The sequence below is a fragment of the Notechis scutatus genome, chromosome 6 (assembly GCF_049901735.1).
Source record: "Notechis scutatus isolate UNSWTSFEM ecotype Mainland chromosome 6, rNotScu1.2, whole genome shotgun sequence".
In the NCBI taxonomy this organism is placed as follows: Eukaryota; Metazoa; Chordata; class Lepidosauria; order Squamata; family Elapidae; genus Notechis; species Notechis scutatus.
Genome location: NC_142014.1, coordinates 3,681,682 through 3,704,084, shown reverse-complemented (window position 1 = coordinate 3,704,084; position 22,403 = coordinate 3,681,682). Strand labels below are relative to the sequence as shown.

General features: G+C 44.5%; 1 protein-coding gene across 1 annotated transcript in view; it reads right to left on the bottom strand.

The window, feature by feature from the left end:
- Window positions 1-21,523, bottom strand: part of FRMD4A (FERM domain containing 4A) — a 364,998-nt gene extending 343,475 nt beyond the window's left edge. The window contains exon 1 of the mRNA XM_087969199.1: window positions 21,278-21,523. Coding sequence (XP_087825325.1) covers window positions 21,278-21,331 — 54 coding nt within the window. The 5' untranslated portion in view covers window positions 21,332-21,523. The remainder of the gene's footprint in view (window positions 1-21,277) is intronic.
- Window positions 21,524-22,403: the final 880 nt, after the last annotated feature.

The following is a 22,403-nucleotide window of genomic DNA, read 5'->3' as shown; positions in this document are numbered from 1 at the left end:
AACTGACAAATCCAACCCAAACATCTGGCATCACAAATCATAGCATTGTATATTTATATATAAATAATAACTGTAATAACAACTAAATTTCCACTCATAGTTCCTAAATCCATCTCTCTATCTTTTTGTTTATGTACACTGACAGCATTTGCATCAAGATGAATGGCTTGTGTGTCCAATCATACTTGGCCAATAAAGAATTCTATTCTATTCTATTCTGTTCTGTTCTGTTCTGTTCTATTTTCTATTCTAATTTCTATTCTATTCTAGAAAAAACGTATCTTTAAAACTTTCTGGAAAGCTATAAAATGGGATTTATCCTGCCCTCAAAAGTTCCAGACGGAGACCCTTAAGGAGTCTTCAAGCTGATTCCTGTTGACCTCCTCATAGGTAGGGCACCTAATTAGGTGTTGGTTGGTTGTCTAGATTAGGCAAGTAGATCTTTTCAGGGAAAGATAGACCATTAGATACCAAGGTGTCAAACCTGCATAAACACCAGAGGTGGCATTCAGCCAATTCACACCAGTTCTGGCGTACCATTTCTCAATCTTAGCAACCTTATGAAGTGCTGACTTCAACTCTTGGAATTCCCCGTTGAAGACCTGGAGTTGAAGTCCACATAGTGGCTGCAACCACTACCTGAAAAGTCTTTAAAGGTAGCAACCAGCTACCTTTGTACCAGGTACAATTTAAGACCTTTGAATCCCTACAAGGCATGAGGCCAGGTTACTTGTGGGACTGCTTATCTCCAAGGGTTTCTTTCATTCCACCAGGTCCAACATGCAAAGCATATTCCAAGTCCTCTCAAACCAACAATGCCACCTTGCTGGACCAAGCAATTGTGCCTTCTCTGCCCCGTGTAGCAACCTCACCCCTAAGATTGATCTGGCCCCAATCTACCTAATTTTCTGGAAGGGGTCATGTGTTAAGAGCAGCATCTAATGGATGGAAACTAATCGAGGAGAGAAGCAACCTGGAACTAAGCAGAAATTTCCTATCGGTGAGAACCATTAACCCATGGAACAGCTGGCTTGCCTCCAGAAGTTGTGGCTGCTCCATCACTGGAAGTTTTTAAGAAGAGATCGGAGAACCATTTGTCTCCTGCTTGAGCAGGGGGTTGGACTAGAAGACCTCCAAGGTCCCTTCCACTTTGTTTTTCTGTTAGAACCCAATGTTTGTTTTTATGAAGACTGTGGTTATATTTTCGCTTTTGCACTGGATTCTTTTAATGGGTTAATACAAAAATATTGTTTTTTTGGATTATTTGCTGTCCAGTGTTATACGCTGAGATATAAATATAAATTTTCTAAACAAATAAACTCCCAATGCCTATTTTGCTGCATAGGAGGTGTGAAGTGGTCCATTTTCCTGCATGTGAAGAACAGCTACTCCCAAAAATCTCTGCTTCTTCTTATCCTTTTTTTGAAAAATCCTTTCCTGCATTCACAAAAATCTACATTTGTCTGTATTGGAACTTCTCTTCCCTGAAGTGAAATGAGAGATAGACAATATATATGCCTGTCATTGCTGATGGACAACTCCCGTTTTATGCACTTTTTTAAAAAAACAGGAACATGTCACTCTCCCTTTTCCCCCAGTTTATTTTAATTATTATTTGCTGGGAGAGCCTTAGGAAAAACCAATAAAAAAAGTTCTGATTTTTAAAGGGTTTTTTTCTCCTTCCCCAGCCCTTTTCATCTCTATTTTTTCTCTCCGTAGAATGGTACATACAGTTCCTAATAAAGCTTTCTGTTATTTTTATACCAACAAAATTCCCTTGGGAGTCTGATGGAGCCTGGAGACATTTTTGAAAACAATAATGCTAACGATTATGGTAATGCAAATAATAATGATTATGCTGATGCTTTGCAGCACACCGACTTCCCATCTCATTCAATTTCATTAATTAAAAGGCTCTAAAGTTAAATGCAGAGAAGACTCCAGTAGACTCTTAAGATAGAATGGTTGATGTATGATATCGCTGGTAAACATGAGCCAAATATAGAAAAGCAAAAACATCAGCCTGGCAAACCAATGTAGGTTAGTCTGCTCTGTTGTGTTCCCCCCTGGTTGTGAGAATGGGACCTTAAAAAAAAAGCAAGACAGGAAGAAAATCGACTTGTTTTGAGCTGTCGTGCTGGAGAAGACTGTTCCTTGGGCAGCAAAGGTGACCAACAAGGAAACACTGGGGTGCATAACGCCAGACATGTCCCTGAGAGGCAAAACCACAAAATTGTGTGTCACTTACTTTGGCCACCTCATGCGGGGGAATTCCCTGAATAAAACAATTATGTTGGGTTGGAGGTAAAAGGAAACCAGGCCATCAAAGAACATGGTGGATGGACACCATCAAAGCTGACACTCCAGAGCTTAGAACAACTCAAAGAAGCAACACAAGGTCAGAAGATGTGGAGAGACCTGGTCCATAGAATCGCCAAGAGTTGGATACAACTTAATGGATAACCATCACCACCTCCTCCTCTTCATTCTCATCCTCCTCCTCTTCATCCTTCTCCTTTCCTCCTCCTCCTCCTCATCACCATAGAAGAACTCAAAGAAGTTCATGGACCTGGTCCATAGAACCGCCAAGAGTTGGATACAACTTAATGGATAACCATCACCACCTCCTCCTCTTCATTCTCATCCTCCTCCTCTTCATCCTTCTCCTCTTCCTCCTCCTCCTCCTCATCACCATAGAAAAACTCAAAGAAGTTCATGGACCTGGCCCATAGAATCGCCAAGAGTTGGATACAACTTAATGGATAACCATCACCACCTCCTCCTCTTCATTCTCATCCTCCTCCTCTTCATCCTTCTCCTCTTCCTCCTCCTCCTCCTCATCACCATAGAAGAACTCAAAGAAGTTCATGGACCTGGCCCATAGAATCGCCAAGAGTTGGATACAACTTAATGGATAACCATCACCACCTCCTCCTCTTCATTCTCATCCTCCTCCTCTTCATCCTTCTCCTCTTCCTCCTCCTCCTCCTCCTCATCACCATAGAAGAACTCAAAGAAGTTCATGGACCTGGCCCATAGAATCGCCAAGAGTTGGATACAACTTAATGGATAACCATCACCACCTCCTCCTCTTCATTCTCATCCTCCTCCTCTTCATCCTTCTCCTCTTCCTCCTCCTCCTCCTCATCACCATAGAAGAACTCAAAGAAGTTCATGGACCTGGCCCATAGAATCGCCAAGAGTTGGATACAACTTAATGGATAACCATCACCACCTCCTCCTCTTCATTCTCATCCTCCTCCTCTTCATCCTTCTCCTCTTCCTCCTCCTCCTCCTCATCACCATAGAAGAACTCAAAGAAGTTCATGGACCTGGTCCATAGAATCGCCAAGAGTTGGATACAACTTAATGGATAACCATCACCACCTCCTCCTCTTCATTCTCATCCTCCTCCTCTTCATCCTTCTCCTCTTCCTCCTCCTCCTCCTCATCACCATAGAAGAACTCAAAGAAGTTCATGGACCTGGTCCATAGAATCGCCAAGAGTTAGATACAACTTAATGGATAACCATCACCACCTCCTCCTCTTCATTCTCATCCTCCTCCTCTTCATCCTCCTCCTCTTCATCCTCCTCCTCCTCATCACCATAGAAGAACTCAAAGAAGTTCATGGACCTGGTCCATAGAATCGCCAAGAGTTGGATACAACTTAATGGATAACCATCACCACCTCCTCCTCTTCATTCTCATCCTCCTCCTCTTCATCCTTCTCCTCTTCCTCCTCCTCCTCCTCATCACCATAGAAGAACTCAAAGAAGTTCATGGACCTGGTCCATAGAATCGCCAAGAGTTGGATACAACTTAATGGATAACCATCACCACCTCCTCCTCTTCATTCTCCTCCTCCTCCTCTTCATCCTTCTCCTCTTCCTCCTCCTCCTCCTCATCACCATAGAAGAACTCAAAGAAGTTCATGGACCTGGTCCATAGAATCGCCAAGAGTTGGATACAACTTAATGGATAACCATCACCACCTCCTCCTCTTCATTCTCCTCCTCCTCCTCTTCATCCTTCTCCTCCTCCTCCTCCTCATCACCATAGAAGAACTCAAAGAAGTTCATGGACCTGGTCCATAGAATCGCCAAGAGTTGGATACAACTTAATGGATAACCATCACCACCTCCTCCTCTTCATTCTCCTCCTCCTCCTCTTCATCCTTCTCCTCTTCCTCCTCCTCCTCCTCATCACCATAGAAGAACTCAAAGAAGTTCATGGACCTGGCCCATAGAATCGCCAAGAGTTGGATACAACTTAATGGATAACCATCACCACCTCCTCCTCTTCATTCTCATCCTCCTCCTCTTCATCCTTCTCCTCTTCCTCCTCCTCCTCCTCATCACCATAGAAGAACTCAAAGAAGTTCATGGACCTGGTCCATAGAATCGCCAAGAGTTGGATACAACTTAATGGATAACCATCACCACCTCCTCCTCTTCATTCTCATCCTCCTCCTCTTCATCCTTCTCCTCTTCCTCCTCCTCCTCCTCATCACCATAGAAGAACTCAAAGAAGTTCATGGACCTGGTCCATAGAATCGCCAAGAGTTGGATACAACTTAATGGATAACCATCACCACCTCCTCCTCTTCATTCTCATCCTCCTCCTCTTCATCCTCCTCCTCTTCATCCTCCTCCTCCTCATCACCATAGAAGAACTCAAAGAAGTTCATGGACCTGGTCCATAGAACCGCCAAGAGTTGGATACAACTTAATGGATAACCATCACCACCTCCTCCTCTTCATTCTCATCCTCCTCCTCTTCATCCTTCTCCTCTTCCTCCTCCTCCTCCTCATCACCATAGAAGAACTCAAAGAAGTTCATGGACCTGGTCCATAGAATCGCCAAGAGTTGGATACAACTTAATGGATAACCATCACCACCTCCTCCTCTTCATTCTCCTCCTCCTCCTCTTCATCCTTCTCCTCTTCCTCCTCCTCCTCCTCATCACCATAGAAGAACTCAAAGAAGTTCATGGACCTGGTCCATAGAATCGCCAAGAGTTGGATACAACTTAATGGATAACCATCACCACCTCCTCCTCTTCATTCTCCTCCTCCTCCTCTTCATCCTTCTCCTCTTCCTCCTCCTCCTCCTCATCACCATAGAAGAACTCAAAGAAGTTCATGGACCTGGTCCATAGAATCGCCAAGAGTTGGATACAACTTAATGGATAACCATCACCACCTCCTCCTCTTCATTCTCATCCTCCTCCTCTTCATCCTTCTCCTCTTCCTCCTCCTCCTCCTCATCACCATAGAAGAACTCAAAGAAGTTCATGGACCTGGCCCATAGAATCGCCAAGAGTTGGATACAACTTAATGGATAACCATCACCACCTCCTCCTCTTCATTCTCATCCTCCTCCTCTTCATCCTTCTCCTCTTCCTCCTCCTCATCACCATAGAAGAACTCAAAGAAGTTCATGGACCTGGCCCATAGAATCGCCAAGAGTTGGATACAACTTAATGGATAACCATCACCACCTCCTCCTCTTCATTCTCATCCTCCTCCTCTTCATCCTTCTCCTCTTCCTCCTCCTCCTCCTCATCACCATAGAAGAACTCAAAGAAGTTCATGGACCTGGCCCATAGAATCGCCAAGAGTTGGATACAACTTAAGGGATAACCATCACCACCTCCTCCTCTTCATTCTCATCCTCCTCCTCTTCATCCTTCTCCTCTTCCTCCTCCTCCTCCTCATCACCATAGAAGAACTCAAAGAAGTTCATGGACCTGGTCCATAGAATCGCCAAGAGTTGGATACAACTTAATGGATAACCATCACCACCTCCTCCTCTTCATTCTCATCCTCCTCCTCTTCATCCTTCTCCTCTTCCTCCTCCTCCTCCTCATCACCATAGAAGAACTCAAAGAAGTTCATGGACCTGGTCCATAGAATCGCCAAGAGTTGGATACAACTTAATGGATAACCATCACCACCTCCTCCTCTTCATTCTCATCCTCCTCCTCTTCATCCTCCTCCTCTTCATCCTCCTCCTCCTCATCACCATAGAAGAACTCAAAGAAGTTCATGGACCTGGTCCATAGAATCGCCAAGAGTTGGATACAACTTAATGGATAACCATCACCACCTCCTCCTCTTCATTCTCATCCTCCTCCTCTTCATCCTTCTCCTCTTCCTCCTCCTCCTCCTCATCACCATAGAAGAACTCAAAGAAGTTCATGGACCTGGTCCATAGAATCGCCAAGAGTTGGATACAACTTAATGGATAACCATCACCACCTCCTCCTCTTCATTCTCCTCCTCCTCCTCTTCATCCTTCTCCTCTTCCTCCTCCTCCTCCTCATCACCATAGAAGAACTCAAAGAAGTTCATGGACCTGGTCCATAGAATCGCCAAGAGTTGGATACAACTTAATGGATAACCATCACCACCTCCTCCTCTTCATTCTCCTCCTCCTCCTCTTCATCCTTCTCCTCTTCCTCCTCCTCCTCCTCATCACCATAGAAGAACTCAAAGAAGTTCATGGACCTGGTCCATAGAATCGCCAAGAGTTGGATACAACTTAATGGATAACCATCACCACCTCCTCCTCTTCATTCTCCTCCTCCTCCTCTTCATCCTTCTCCTCTTCCTCCTCCTCCTCCTCATCACCATAGAAGAACTCAAAGAAGTTCATGGACCTGGTCCATAGAATCGCCAAGAGTTGGATACAACTTAATGGATAACCATCACCACCTCCTCCTCTTCATTCTCATCCTCCTCCTCTTCATCCTCCTCCTCTTCATCCTCCTCCTCCTCATCACCATAGAAGAACTCAAAGAAGTTCATGGACCTGGTCCATAGAATCGCCAAGAGTTGGATACAACTTAATGGATAACCATCACCACCTCCTCCTCTTCATTCTCATCCTCCTCCTCTTCATCCTTCTCCTCTTCCTCCTCCTCCTCCTCATCACCATAGAAGAACTCAAAGAAGTTCATGGACCTGGCCCACAGAATCGCCAAGAGTTGGATACAACTTAATGGATAACCATCACCACCTCCTCCTCTTCATTCTCATCCTCCTCCTCTTCATCCTTCTCCTCTTCCTCCTCCTCCTCCTCATCACCATAGAAGAACTCAAAGGAGTTCATGGACCTGGTCCATGGAACCGCCAAGAGTTGGATACAACTTAATGGATAACCATCACCACCGCCACCACTGCCATCATCTTCATTATCATCTCTAGGAACATCATGATGCCTTCAAAAATATTGGGCTGGGATGAGGGAACACTCAGATTGAAATTCTTACTTAGTCTAATAAAAATGTCCAGGTTTCCCTGTCCAGTCTTGTCCGACTCATCTCTGGTGCTCATCTCTGTTTCTTGGCCAAGGGAGCCAGCCTTGCCTGAAGACAATTTCTGTGATCATGTGACCAGCATGGCTACACGCCAAAGACACACAAAACACTGTTACCTTCCACACCAAAGTGGTTCCTATTTATCCACTAGCATTTGCATGCTTTCAAATTGCTATGTGGGCAGGAGCTGGGAGCTCACCCCATTGTGTGGTGCTCGGGTCTCAAACCTGCACAGGGTTTGGTTTGCCAGCAGCCTTTGCAGAGGGCAATAGAATCGGACAGTGGGGAAGAACGGGGACCAGTCTGGGAGTCTGGAGAGGACTCGGATGAGGGTCTTGTGTCGGATGCAGAGATGGGGCCAGGACCATCTGGAAATTATGTGTTGATTCCGGACCCTCCAGAATCTGACATCAGCGAGGCAGAGGAACAGCAGGAGCCTGTTCCCAGTGCGTGCGTGCGCAGAGCTGCCAGAAGGCAAGAGCAGCTAAGACAAAAGGGGCAACTCGGGAGTAAGGCTTGGAGGTGATTGGCCCCTCCCATAAAACATAAAGGAGGAGCAAAGGGACAGGAGCCTTTGCAGGAAGCAACGTTGTTCACTATGTTCAGATTAAACCTTGAAACTATGTGTGGACTTTGTACTTCAGTTGGTTTTTTTTACAGTGAATTTTGCACTTTAGTTGTTGACAGCAATTCAAAGGAGAGAAAGGTGGGTGCTTATCTCAAGGGACTGTTTGGGACTCATTACAGGCTGGGAATGAACATAATTCCCAGTGTTGAAATAAAACAGGAGTTCTTTTAACTAAGTATGTGCTTAATTATGGTCTCAGGAAGCCTTGGTCAAAACACACTGTCAGCTTTCCAGCTCAATGTCTTTAACCACTGCTAATCCTGGCCAGTTATTCTTCCCCACCCCACCCCACCTCAAGACTATCGCTTGAAAGGTAAAATTAGGGCAGCATGCTAATCCTACTTCTCAGAGGAAAGATGAGATGGACCTGAGCCTTGCAATCCATCAGCCTATTAGGGTACCTCATTTTTGTTTTATTTACTCTGAAATGTTGATGCATTGATGCTATTAGAATGCATATCATTCTAAACCATCCAGCTTTCCAAAACAGCATTTAAATGTCTTGTTGAAAAGCATTTGCAAAAAGGTCAACTCACTTTCCTCTTTGACTCACTGTGTGCAGACCAGAATAAAATTACGTATATAAAATGCAACGTTATTTGTTGAGCATTAAGTTCTTCAATATTATTACAGCATTTCAGCCAGGGAAACGACCTGAATGGGGAAAAAAACCCAGCATAATTTCACACCAATTATGGGTGGTGAGCAGAACAACAATTTACCCTGAAAGCTTTTGAGTCCACTGCACGTGTTTAGAAAATTAGAAGGCAAACTCATTTCTTGCAACCAGCCCAAAAGATTTCAGGAATTTTGCACATGCCAGCACGTGAGATCATTTTCATCCTTCCCCCATCCTTGACTTAATGGTTGGGAAGACAGCTACATGAGTCATTCCAAGATCAGATTTGATTTGTCGATTCCACTCAGATGGAAGTGCCTTTCTTTCAAAGAGCTGATTTGTTTAAAAAAAGGGCCTTGGGAACATGCCCAAAACCCCATCACATCATTTGATCGATTCAGAAGGTCTTGCATCAAACCAGCCCAGTTCCGTTTTGAGGGCTGATTTGATAGCGTCGCCTTCAAACCAAATATTCAAATCAGAATATTTTCACAGTTCTGGAAGGCACAAGGAAGGTGATAGGCGCTATTAGGAACTGTCATCCCCTCTTCTGCTAAATTTAGCAATCAGGTTGAGCTGTTCTCAATTCTGTAAAAGGAATTGTTTTGTCAATTCTCTCTCCCTCCCCCCCATCAGGAGTCAAATAAGGCTGAAAGTGTAGGTGTACTTATAGATGGAACTTCACACCAAAATTTTAACTAGGGCATACAAATCCTTTGCCAGACCAATTCTCGAATACAGCTCATCCTCCTGGAACCCGCACTAGATATCGGACATTAACACAATTGAGTGGGTCCAGAGGTATTTCTCGAGAAAAGTTCTCCACTCTTCCACTCACCATAGAATGCCTCCAGTCTCGAAATTTTGGGCCTGGACAATCTGGAACTGTGCCGCCTGCGGTCTGATCTAAGCATCGTTCACAAAATTGTCTGCTATAATGTCTTACCTGTCAATGATTTTTTCAGCCTCAATTTTTTCAGCAAACAACCAAAACAAACTCAAGGTAAACCACTCCAAACTCAATGGCAGAAAATATGACTTCAGCCACAGAGTGGTCAACGCCTGGAACACCCTACCCGGCTCCGTGGTTACAACCTCAACCCCTCACAGCTTCAACCTCAAACTGTCTACCATGGATCTCCTCACCCCATTCCTAAGAGGTCCTTAAAGGAGGCGTGCATAAGCACACCAGCATGCCTACTGTCCCCGTCTTACTGTCCCCATTTACCTGTACTTACTCCCTTTGTTCTTGTTTAGGTTCATACTTGTTACCTTGTACATGTTTGACAAACAAATAAAATAAATAAATATAAATAAAACAAAATTAGGTAAGTATTTGAGTTTTTTTCAAAACACTAATGTCTGCCTCCAACATTTCAGTTGGGAGAAAGAATCGGTTTTATGGATTTTTTACATTGTAGATTTTTAATGTTGTATGCCACCTGGAGTCACCTGTGTGTTAGGAGGCCATAAAAATTTCATCAATAAATACATTTCACAAAAAAGGAGGCATTTGCAATTCCTGTACAAATTTTCTCCTAAATCTGGCAAATGTTATGGAGATTCTCCACTATCCAGGTCATGGCTGTCTCTAAGGGGCATTTTTTATAAGAGGAAATTGGACTTTCTTGGGTGTTTTCCCTTGAGGACATTTTGCTTCTCATCCAAGAAGCTTCTTCAGTTTCTGACTGAAGTCTTCAGTTCTGACATTCAGAGCTGAAGAAGCTTCTGGGATGGGAAACGAAACTTCTTCAAGGAAAAAAAAACCCAGAAAGTCCAGTTGCCTCTTGGAAAAAAAGCATATTTGGGACATAAATCTGGCACTTTTTTTCCCCCCTGGTGTTTCTCTATTTGATGAGGGTCCGTGGCTATTTATTTATTAAGCATATGGCGTTTCACCCATGGACTTGCAATATATACTAACAATTGACCTAAATTAAAAAGCCTGTGAAATATTAATGTTAAAAAGATCTCTATTCAGATAACAACATCTAGGCCAGCTGAAGTGCAGCATCATTTACGTGAAAAAATAATAATCAGATACTGGACTTGGTATATGCCCTCAGCTTACAGCCTAAATAAATGTATTTATTGGCTTAGCAAAGAAAATTCTATTCATAATTGAGGCTTCCTATGATAAACTTCAGTATGGATCATAATATGAAACATCACAGGTACCCCCTGCACACTTAAAGACTCTTGCATCAAGCAGCTGGTTGGCTTTGAACTCTAGGCAGATGTGAAAAAAGTCCAAATCTTTTTTCTTAAAGGAAACCAAATGCATGCGTGTCTATCGGTATCTATGCACACATTCATAGAAGACTGTTGGGAGTAATTGAGACATAACAAACTTAAGTGCTATTAAAGTATACCCAAGATAAATTTACTCTCACTGCACAGAACCCAATTAATTCAACCAGAAATGGCTCCAGGAGTCTTTCAAAAACACATGTTAAATTTTTCAAGGACATTTTGAAATAGTGCTTTCCATACAGAGCTGGAGAACTGAGCAGTTTGCAACATTCATTGGATCATGAGTAAGCTACACAATCAGGCGGACAGACAGACAGTGGCTTCATTTCACTGTTGGGATCTCATTTGCCTCTTGGGAAATTTTAGGTCCTGTAAGAAGAATGGCAGCATGGAAGCTTTGCAGCTACAACTTTGTAGCCTGGATAAAAGGAGCAAGGTTGACATTGGTACAACTTATCAGTTCTCATTTGATTGGTTCTTTGATTAGGAAATGATAGCAGCGTTCCAATATTTGAGGGGCTGCCATAAAGAAGAGGGAATCAATCTATTCTCCAAAGCACCTGAAGGTAGAACAAGAAGCAGCGGATGGAAACTAATCAAGAAGAGAAGCAACCTGGAATTAAGAAGAAACGTCCTAATATGGAGGACAATTAACCAGTGGAACCAGGGGTGGTATTCAGCCGGTTCGCACCGGTTCAAGAGAACTGGTAGCAAGGATTCGGCGTCAGTCGCCGAACCGTAGTAAGTTCTGGCTGGCCACGCTCTTGACCCGGTCACCTGGTTGCCACTGGCTTACTTGCCCCGCCCACCCAATGTTCGCTCACCCCACCCACCTGACGCTGGCCCCTTAAGGGATTTATTTCTTTTTTCCCCCCTCCTGACAATCAGCTGTTCATACAATCAGCTGTGCTGGGATTCTCCTAGCTTGTCTTACTGCTTTGCCCAGGAGGATTCCCTGAGGCCCAGGAAGGTAAAAATGGAGGGAGGGGCACAGCTCTCCCTCTCCATATTTTTCTTCCTGAGCCCCAGGGGAGCCTTCTGGGAGCAAAAACGCCCCCAGGCTCCTCTGAGGCCCAGAAGGCCCCAAAATGGAGCGAGGGTGGTGCTGCGTGCCCCCTCCATGCTCCATATTTTTCTTCCTGAGCCCCAGGGGAGCCTTCTGGGAGCAAAACGCCCCCCAGAGGCTCCCCTGAGGCCCAGAAGGCCCCAAAATGGAGTGAGGGTGGTGCTGCGTGCCCCCTCCATGCTCCATATTTTTCTTCCTGAGCCCCAGGGGAGCCTTCTGGGAGCAAAAACGCCCCCCAGAGGCTCCCCTGAGGCCCAGAAGGCCCCAAAATGGAGTGAGGGTGGTGCTGCGTGCCCCCTCCATGCTCCATATTTTTCTTCCTGAGCCCCAGGGGAGCCTTCTGGGAGCAAAAACGCCCCCAGAGGCTCCCTGAGGCCCAGAAGGCCCCAAAATGGAGCGAGGGTGGTGCTGCGTGCCCCCTCCATGCTCCATATTTTTCTTCCTGAGCCCCAGGGGAGCCTTCTGGGAGCAAAAACGTTCCCCCAGGAGGCTCGCTTGAGGCAAAGAAGGCCCAAAAAACAGGTGGGGGTGGCTGCAAAAAAGCAAAAAAAGCCATGCCCACCAAGCCACACCCACAGAATCAGTAGTAAAAAGTTGTGAATCACACCACTGAGTGGAACATCTTGCCATCAGAAGTAGTAGGTGCTCCATTACTGGATGTTTTCAAGAAGAGATAGAATAGGAATGATAGAGGGCTTCCTGCTTTAGCAGAGGGTTGGACTAGAAGACCTCTAAGGTCGCTTCCAACACTGTTATTCTGTTAAAAAACTAAAATGAAAACAAAATATATATATAAAACACTTCCTCAACAACAATCAACACTCAGATATGCAGAGATTAACACCAAGGTTAATACAAGACCAACGATCAAGAAATGAATAATACTCCAATCCAGGAATTGCCAGCTCAGACAAATAAGCTAATATTAAACAATAATCTAACCAAAACGCCAATCAAGAAGACTTCCACCATCACAGACAGGGCAAATTGCTAGTATATAAACAGAGAGCAACTCCCCCTTCCTTCTATCACTGAAGGTGTTACCTAGTTTGGTAATGAAACGTCCGCAATAAAACAACCAAGCTCAGAGAACACCAAGGACCCAAAATTGCAGAGATGTTCTCAGAGATCTTTGAGACAGACAGACCTCTCCCACTTAACAGACAATGATAGTGAGCATGTGGGTAGTTGCTAGGAAACATCTACCATACCATGACACAAAGAGCCCATTTAGCTATTTCAAAAACTGTCATCCTAGACTTCTCCCTTGAGCCCAGGGTATAACACTCATGTTACCAGAGTGTGACAGGATAAAAAAGTTCTATTAGCAGATTCCACAGTGAGAGGAATGATAGAAACACCATAAAGTGGAAACTATTTAGAGATGAATTTGAATGAGATGGAATCTTGAAAAATATATAAAAAGCGTTTATAGTCAGTTGGGATAAAGATAGATATAGATAAATAGATGAGAGGGAGGGAGGGAGGGAGGGAGGGAGGGGGAGAGATGAACAAGTGGACAGATGGGTAGGTAGATGAGAGAGAAAGAGAATGCATAGATGGACGAATGGACAGGTGGATAGATAGATTATATAGATGAGAGTGAGAGACACACACAGAGAGAGATATGGATGGATGGATAAATGGATAGGGATAGATTAGATAGATGAGAGAGAGAGAAAGAGACAGAAAGAGATGGATGGATGGATGGATGGATGGATGGATGGATGGATGGATGGATGGATGGATGGACAGATGGATAGATAGATTAGATAGATGAGAGAGAAAGAGACAGAGAGATGGATGGATGGATAGATGGATAGATAGATGAGATAGATGAGAGACACAGAAAGAGACAGAGAAATAGGATAGATGGATGGATGCATGGACGGATAGATGGACAGATGGATGGATAGACAGATGAACAGACAGACTGTATGTGTATTCATGCATTAGGATCTCCATTTAAATGAAAAGTTCACTTTTCCTATTACCCTAATAAAAAATACAGTCCATCTACCAACTAATTTCAGCAGCTGCAGCTTCACCTAAAAGCATTGGCAGAAAACAATGTCTCACTGAGATTAATGAGTTTTATCTCCAAAGAAATATGTTGTAGGGCAGACAGACAACCGGTTTACACCTGTACACTGATTGCTGGTAATCGGCATGTGTGAATGAAGGCCAAGGACTCGGTTCATGACATTGTGAGATTTCACACCTTGCAGAATGTAATGCTTTTCAACAGAATCATTTTATATACGGAAGTGAAAAGACAGCGCTTAGTTATCCTGAGCATGTCCAAGAAAATTATGAAGTTCTCCCCAAAATATTAAAAGACAAATTATGCATAATATGGAAAGGACAGAACCCACCCCTTATAGGCTAAAAGACAAGTACAAATTATGAAAATAAAAAGAAATTAATAACTACAAAAGAGATACAAGGTCCTATCCTGGTAGGATGTGAGCAACTAAACTTGAAATGAATATAGAACAGTGGTGGCTAACCTTTGTGGGCTCCGGTGCTGAACATTTCGCTCGCATGCCAGCACCAGAAGGCAATGCGCGTGGCCCCCCAATCCCCCTGTGCATGCGCGCATGATCCCCCTGCTCCCTTACCTGCACTGCACATGCGTGCACCTCCCCGCTGATTTTCAGGCCTTTTTCGGCCTCCCAGAGGCTCGAGGGAAGCCTCTGCAATCTTTGGAGGCCGAAAAATGGGCCCATTTTGTCATTTCCGTTATTTCCGAAAATACAGAAAGTGATGAAACGGGCCTGTTTTTCGGCCTCCAAAGGCCGCAGAGGCTTCCCTCGAGCCTCTGGGAGGCCGAAAAAGGCCTGAAAATCAGCTGGGAGGCGTGTGCATGTGCAGTGAAGGTCAGTTTCCCTGGGGCTCGTGTGCCCACACAAATGGCTCTGCGTGCCACCTGCAGCACATGTGCCATAGGTTTGCCATCACGGATATAGAAGAGAAATAGGTCACTGAGAGAAGAGAAATAGGTCAACAGCTAAAGGGACAGTTGTGTAAGCACCAGGCACATCTTCCCGAGAAGGTGCCTCATAGGTAGGGTCCCATTCTCTTCCTTACACTTTGTTGGCAGTGATACAACTCAGAAGGTTACCAAAAGAGGAAATTCCTTCAGGAATGCTCTAGAATTTGACTTCAGATGTCAACAAGATCTTGGATTGGAGGTCTTCAAACTTGACAGCTTGTAGACTTCAACTCCCAGAATTCCTCCTCCAGTTACGTTAGCTCAGGAATTCTGGGAGTTGAAGTCCACAAGTCTTAAACTTGCCAAGTTTGAAGACCCTTGTCTGGGATGAAGGTGACCTCTAGTGGATTAGGTATTACTTGACAAACTGATCCCATGAGTCTATTGGCCAAACCTACTTTGTATCTTTGTGGACTATCCGGAATTCCTCAACAACATTCAACATTGTCTGTGTGGAATTAATTACACATGTTGTGTCCACTTCCTAATCTACATTGATATTCTGAAAAGGTGGTAGAAGATTTATCAACAATCTGATCAAAATTAATCCTGGTCACTGAAGACATTTTTACTTGTAAGGACAGAGATGGACTCAGATGTGTACCTAAACTGCATATCTCCAGAAGAGGCTATTCCCACTTTCTGGGCAGACAGATAAGAAGTACAGTTATGAGATCAAGCAATATGCATACATTTACATTAATGCGTTTGCATCTGGTGGAATTGAAATAATTGAAGGCACGCACATTGGAATTCATAGACATGATTCAGTTGATATTTCTTGCACTGGCAATTTAACCATCCCAAGAGATGTATTCTTTGTGCGTATTAACATTAAAATTCCCTCCTGCTTTAGCTAAAAGGTGCCAGTAGCATATATTGTGACTAAATACTCACAAAAGGAAGGAAATACATATGTATGAATTGAAACGGCTTTTTAGTCAAATAGAGGCAAACTCTCAGTCCTGGTTCCAGAGGTGCCTGCACGGTTTGGTCCAAAAAGTCAAGAAAGCAACCACAGAAGTGGGATCTGTCATGCCCCTGTCGGAGTCTGAATCCGAGGAGGAAGCTGACAAGGAGTGGGAGTGTGGCTCCGTTGGCTGTGGAGGAAACTGGGGAAGGGAAGGAAATTGTGGAGGAAACTGTCCACCTGGGCAGAGCAGGGAAGAGGTAGAACAAGGGAGAGGGAGTTCAGAGGAAGACCCAGGCCCACCCCCTCTTCATCCTAGGGCAGGCAGGGAGAAATAAAAAAGGGAGCAACATGGGTTGCGTGGCTTACGGTGGAGCAAAGGGCCCTGATTCCCTTCATTAGCCACACCTCACTTTTGTGATTTGGAACTTATACTTTTCATACAAGCTTGTGCTTCTTTTTGGAAGACAGGTTACTATGTTGATTCCTACTCAGTTTGTTGTTTCCATATGTAACCAAGACATCCTATATGTGTACAAGATTTCTTTGTCTTAAATGAAAAATAATAAACATCCTTCTATCAGTTTTGGCCCAACTTCTGTGGGCATCTCACACTCCTTTTCCATTCTGTCTTCTGCTATCCTATCCAGTTTTGGGTTATCTTTGCAAATTTAGCCAGCCTTCCTTCCATCTTTTTTCTAACACATTCGAACAGCTTTGATATCAAACTCAAATTAATCTCTATATATAAAAGCAAAATACCACTCACACATCATCACAAAATCTCCAGAACCATAAAGCCTACAAACTTGAAATTTGGCATGTATGTCCCTCTTGGCTTCTAGGTGCTCACTAAGAAAGGATTCTTCAAAATGACCATCACAGCATTTAGAGTATTTCCTATATTATTATGATTAACACGCTCTGATGCTAAGGAGTTCTTCTCCCCCTCCCCACTTGAAAAAAAGAAATCTCTTCCAACTGCAAAACACAAGCAGAGGAGTTTCAGTTTCGCAGCAGCACCAAGCAGCTTTAGTACAGAACAGTTCAGCTAAGCCACACCCAGGCTCCTTGTTGTCTCCTTCTTGCTCACACAGAAAATACTGCTTCAGTTTCTAAACAGCCCTCAACTTTCTCATACACTGACCAGGACCCTAGCTAGATGAATACCGACGGATGTTGGTAGGCAGAGGCACAATTTCCCCCCCCCCCCATTTTCCTCCCCAAAAACTAAGCCCCACCACATAGTTTCATAGCAAAGCACAGGTTTGGAGCTAGTTCTTTATATAGGTAGAACGGAATATGGGAAAGGCAGACAAATAGAGGAAAACACCAATGCTTTGTTATTAGCATATCAACAGGGATGTGTGAAATTCATCCCTCTAGTAACAGAACATCTGCCTTGGGTTACACAGTCAAATAAGCAAGAAGAGTCCCTTTAATACCTCGAACTTTGCCCCCAATGTCCAGGTTATTTTCTGCTGGAGAAAAAACTCTCCCAAGAACAGTCTTTAAGTGGACGAAATTCAGTCTGAAAACAAAGTACCGTATATACAAACTATAACTAAAAATCCAAACAAACCTCGCTGCAGCAATTAACTTGACAGGGCAGGAGAAGGAATTGCAGACTTGAAAGGCCAACAAAACACACGCAGTTGGGAAGACACCAGGAACCCAGATAAGCCTCGATGATACCTGATAATTCATGATTTACTCCCAACAGCATGCTGCGCTCAGCTTCCCTTTTTAAACACTCTGTTCCCAGCTGCAGCTAATGAAGAGAATCAGGGCCCTTTCCTCCCCTGTAAGCCATGCAACTCACGTTGTTCCCTTCTCCGTTCCTCCCTGAGTGCTCTAGGATGAAGAGGGGGTGGGCCTGGGTCTTCGTCCGAATTCTCTCTCCCTTGCTCTACCTCTCCCCTGCTCTGCCCAGCTGGCCTTTGCCCTTCCCCAGTTTCTTCCACAGCCAACGGAGCCCCACTCCTACTCCCTGTCAGCTGCTTGGCCTCCCAGCTGCAGCTAATGAAGGGAATCAGATTCCGACGGGGGCATGACAGCGTCCAAGGCCCCCTTCCAACCCTCTGAATCTATGAGAATGCTAGTTATTTGTTGTTGTTGAACATTCTGGCAAACTCTACGACCCTCCATTTTCCTCTGAACTCTACCAAATGTCCTCCGGGACCTTGAAATTTTGTGAGTAGCCTGGAAGTTTCTAGAAGTAAATCCTCTGAACCAGAAGCAGGTCAAGGAGTTCCAGACATGATATTCCAGATAATGTGGGATTCAGGTTCTCCAGAACCTTCTGTTCCTAGACCAAGAAATGCCCCACCCATGTGAGCAAAAGGGGAAAGAATGCAGGAGGATCTACAACCATGCAAACCAACGTCCAGGAACCTACTGTTCAAACCAAAAATTCAATGCATTATGTTCACTTTATTGGACATAACAATACTCTATATTGACGGAACAAGCAGAAGACCAGGGACCTTTTGTCATAAGGTTAAAATTGGTAGAAACTAGAAAAATAACCTTTAAAAGCATCTGAGGGGGGGGGAGAAACAAATGGCTGCAAGTCACTTGTGGTGACAGCCCATGATAAATATAATTGCAATGTATACATCAGTGCATTTAATCGAGCATTTAAGAGGTAGATGTAAAATCTGCTCTTCTCTGACCTTTTTCTACCCACTCGTGAACATGACCTATTGAGTCTCAGAAGGTCTGAAAATGCCATGTTCCCAGGGACCATTTCTTTAGGCGATCGGAAAACAGGCTCTCTCTATATATAACTTTAAAAACACAACTATTAAGACGTGGGAAAATACTCGAACAAAGCTGAATACCATACATATAAATACCCGCGAAAGCATAAGAAAACACACACACACATACACACACTTCCTCCCTCTTCCAGCACCTTAAAGCCACAGGACATGAAATTAATTTCGGAGGAACCAAATTAATATCCAACACTTAACACTCCAGCAAGAGAATAATCAGGGAAGCCATCGAGATAGAGAAATACCCCCATAACATGAATAGACGGGACGATACCTCCCGCCTACCAGACATCTGGAAGCTAGCCCTCACCAACAAACGAGTCCCAGCCACAAAAACCAACACCAGACCCAAAACAACACGGGACACCACCGCCAATCCCCCCCATCAGACCCAGGCCCAAGCCCATCCTATAAACGAAGGACAACCACCATCCAGAAAACAGACCATGGCTGCTTTGCCAGCTGTCGCACCCCCCGACCCCAAAACCAAACAAGATGACACATGCCAAGAACACAGACACAGACCCCAAACTCGAAGCCAGACTAAAACCCAGAATGCTACATCACAGCCACCCGCTCAGGATATCACATCAGAAAACTCAGGAAATTACACCACAAGAACTCAAGAAGTTGCAACACAGCAAATGACCCAGGATATCACAGCACAAGACCAAGGATACCACAGCAATAAGTCTCACAAGGTCATCACACAACCCATTACCCAAGCCGTTACTACACGGGAGGCTAATGGAAAAGAGATCAAAACACAAACGACCCAGGAGATTACAACGCAGGACCCAGGATACCACAACAAAAGGACTCGCAAGCCCATCACACAACCCATTACCCAAGCCGGTAAAACACAAGAGGCTAATGGAAAAAAGATCACTACAAAACGACCCAGGAGATTACAGCACAAGATCCAGGGTATCTCCACAACAAAACTCACAAGGCCATCACACAGCCCATTATACCAACATCAACTCCATCAACCAATCAAGAGGCAGCAGCACAGCCAACCAGCCCAGCACACCAGCCCCCACCACCAGTATTTATAGAGAGACGGCAGCTCCGATCACACACTGCTTGCACTGGCACAAAGCCGAAAGCACCAGCCTGAGGATGGTGAGTGGGACCTTGCCGAAACATCGCCAAGATACTCTTAATCTTACATGGGAAAAGACCCGAACACACCTAGACCTACATACATACATACACACACACATACACACACACACACACACACACACACACACACACACAAACAAACAGTTGTTTCAGTTTTAAATTTGGGGCTAGCCTACTGCTGTGCCAGAATGGTTTTTTCTTCATCCTGATTGGTTGGGAGTCTTGGTCTGTGTTTATTGGTCTTGGAGTTTGCTGTGTTCTGCTTGATTGGTGTTTCTAATATCTTCTGTCTGTTTTGTGGCTGTTTTTTGTGTCTTGATTGGCTGGCAACATTGTGTTCCTGTATTGGAGGCTTTTAGTGCAGCTTGGCTCCGAGTAAATGGACGGTTATTGTTTGTTAGGAAGCTAGGTTTCATCTGGGTGCCTGGTTGGGGTGTGTTTGAGCTGGAGGTATCAGGGGGGATCTGTTTGTGCCCAGGTGTTTGCCTGGCTAGTGGTGTGGAGATTTTTTTGTTTGTGAGTGCAGGCTTCCAAATAATTGACAGTCTGGTGGAGTCATCTCTTCTATTCATGCTTTCAGGTCTTTTTTCAATCTCTATGGCTTCTCTGATAATTCTGTGGCTGGGGTTTTCTATAGCGGCTAGGGTTTTGGTGCCATTGAAGTTGATGCTATGACCTGTGGCTTTCATGTGTTGGACTAGTGAGGAAGTGTGTTCCAGCTTTTTTTACTGCACACACACACACACACACACACACACACACACACACACACACACATACATGCCATTTTGTCTTTTATAACCTTTTAAGAAAATGGATTCCACTTCGGGGAAACCCAATACCCAAACTGTTCCAGGTGGACCGACCAGAAAAGCCAAAGAAATAGATCATTTAGGATACAATCCCAGGACGAATTCAAGGGTTTTCCCATCAATTAAAGCCCAAAACGTCACTCCTTTCTAAATGGCAGCTTTGGAATCCGAGACAGCACAGTCCATGTCTTGTAGGAAAGGTATGAAATCCACATATGCTTGTCATGCAGATGGAAACTGCAATCGATGCAACCATGGGTCCTTTTCCAGGAGAAGATCTGCGTATAACCTCCAAACCCTTCTCTCACGTAAAGCCAACCGCAGTTAAAAACTCTTGTAACCCTTATGTAGCTATGACACCTATATTCCGTAGGCAAAGCCAGGACGCAGCCTCTTAAAAGTGCATATTTGTTGATTATAACAAACATTCAGAGCCTGAAAGTAAGCCAATATAAGCAATTGAACACCCCATTGTTGTGATCCCGTGTTGTTATTCTTGTTTTGGTTCCCCCCCCTCCTCAGTTAAACCCTCCCAACAGCACACACAAGATCTCAACAGATTAAAAAATAGCAACAGTAAAGATGCAACACCTGTGCATTTACAAAAAAAGATAATGTTTCCAATTATTGCCAGTGGCTTCTAATAGAGGGGGGGAAATCCATTTCCTTGTTTACTTGATAAATAAAAACAATGTCACCCCACCGTAGTCCATCTACCGTCCTGATGCTCTCTAGAGCTCCCCATGTTGTAAAGTCACTCACCATGAGTAAGCTGAGAGCAGATTCCGATGTTTTCTGCGCAGCCATTTCTTTCATATAAATCGTCTCTCCTAGAGGCAGCCAGCGCTGGGCCTTTGGTGCTCAAGGATGAAGTGTCCAGCAGCACACACTCCGCCGTCTGGAAACACAAAAATCCGAAAATCAAGCTTGTCTGCTGGGGAGAGCCAGGTGCCTACGAGACCTTTAAAAACCCCAAAGCCCCAAAAGGCATCCTGCAAAAGAGAGACGAGCTTTGAGCTAGGCCAGGTTTTTTGCATTGGAGGGAGGAAAACAGGAGGCTGGCAGAAGAGAGGAAGGCGAGAGAGAGAGAGAGAGAGAGAGAGAGAGAAAAAAGATCAGACCAGCAACTGCAGGATGTTTAAAAAAATGGTTTGCACACAAGCCAAGGAGGAGATGACACTCAATCCTAGCACCTACCTCATACAGCAGGTGAAAATTACAGGAAGGCTGCAGAGCTTCACTGTTGTCGTACAAGTGTGGGATGTGAAATTAAGCACTGTGCCCGGCCAGAAAAATAGCAGAGGATGACGCTTGCACCACCCCTGGGCTTCTCCTTTGCAAAGGTGCAACGACACTGATTCCACTACCCCCCCCCCCCCTTCCCAAAAATGAGAACCTACCGCTTGCAAAACCAAGGTCTCCTTTCTCCCCTTACCCCCAAATACCGGTGCCTCCCTATTTTGAACGCAAGCATCTGCATAATTCTGGGATGAGCAATGACAGAGCAAAAAAGCACAGAAGCCACAACGACAACAATTACCTTTGTAACACAACTGGGGTTCAGGTTGACCCGCTTTCACCTTAACTGAAGAAAGAAAAAAGAAGTGGGGGGGAGGAGAGAGAGAAGTATTCTGCTTCCTTGAAATGAAATTCAGCTCCCCATGGAGCTAACATGCTCAGGAGACAACATGTAATTACACAGCCTGCCCTTGTTAGCGTTCAGATCACAACGGCTGCAACACACACACAACAACAGCTGCAGCATTTGTGTCCTCTGCTTGGGCTTCCAAACAGAAAATTCATCTTCCAAGGCTAAGCGAGAGGACCAGAGATCAGATCAGATCAGATCAGATCAGATCAGATCAGAGAAGAGAAGAGAAGAGAAGAG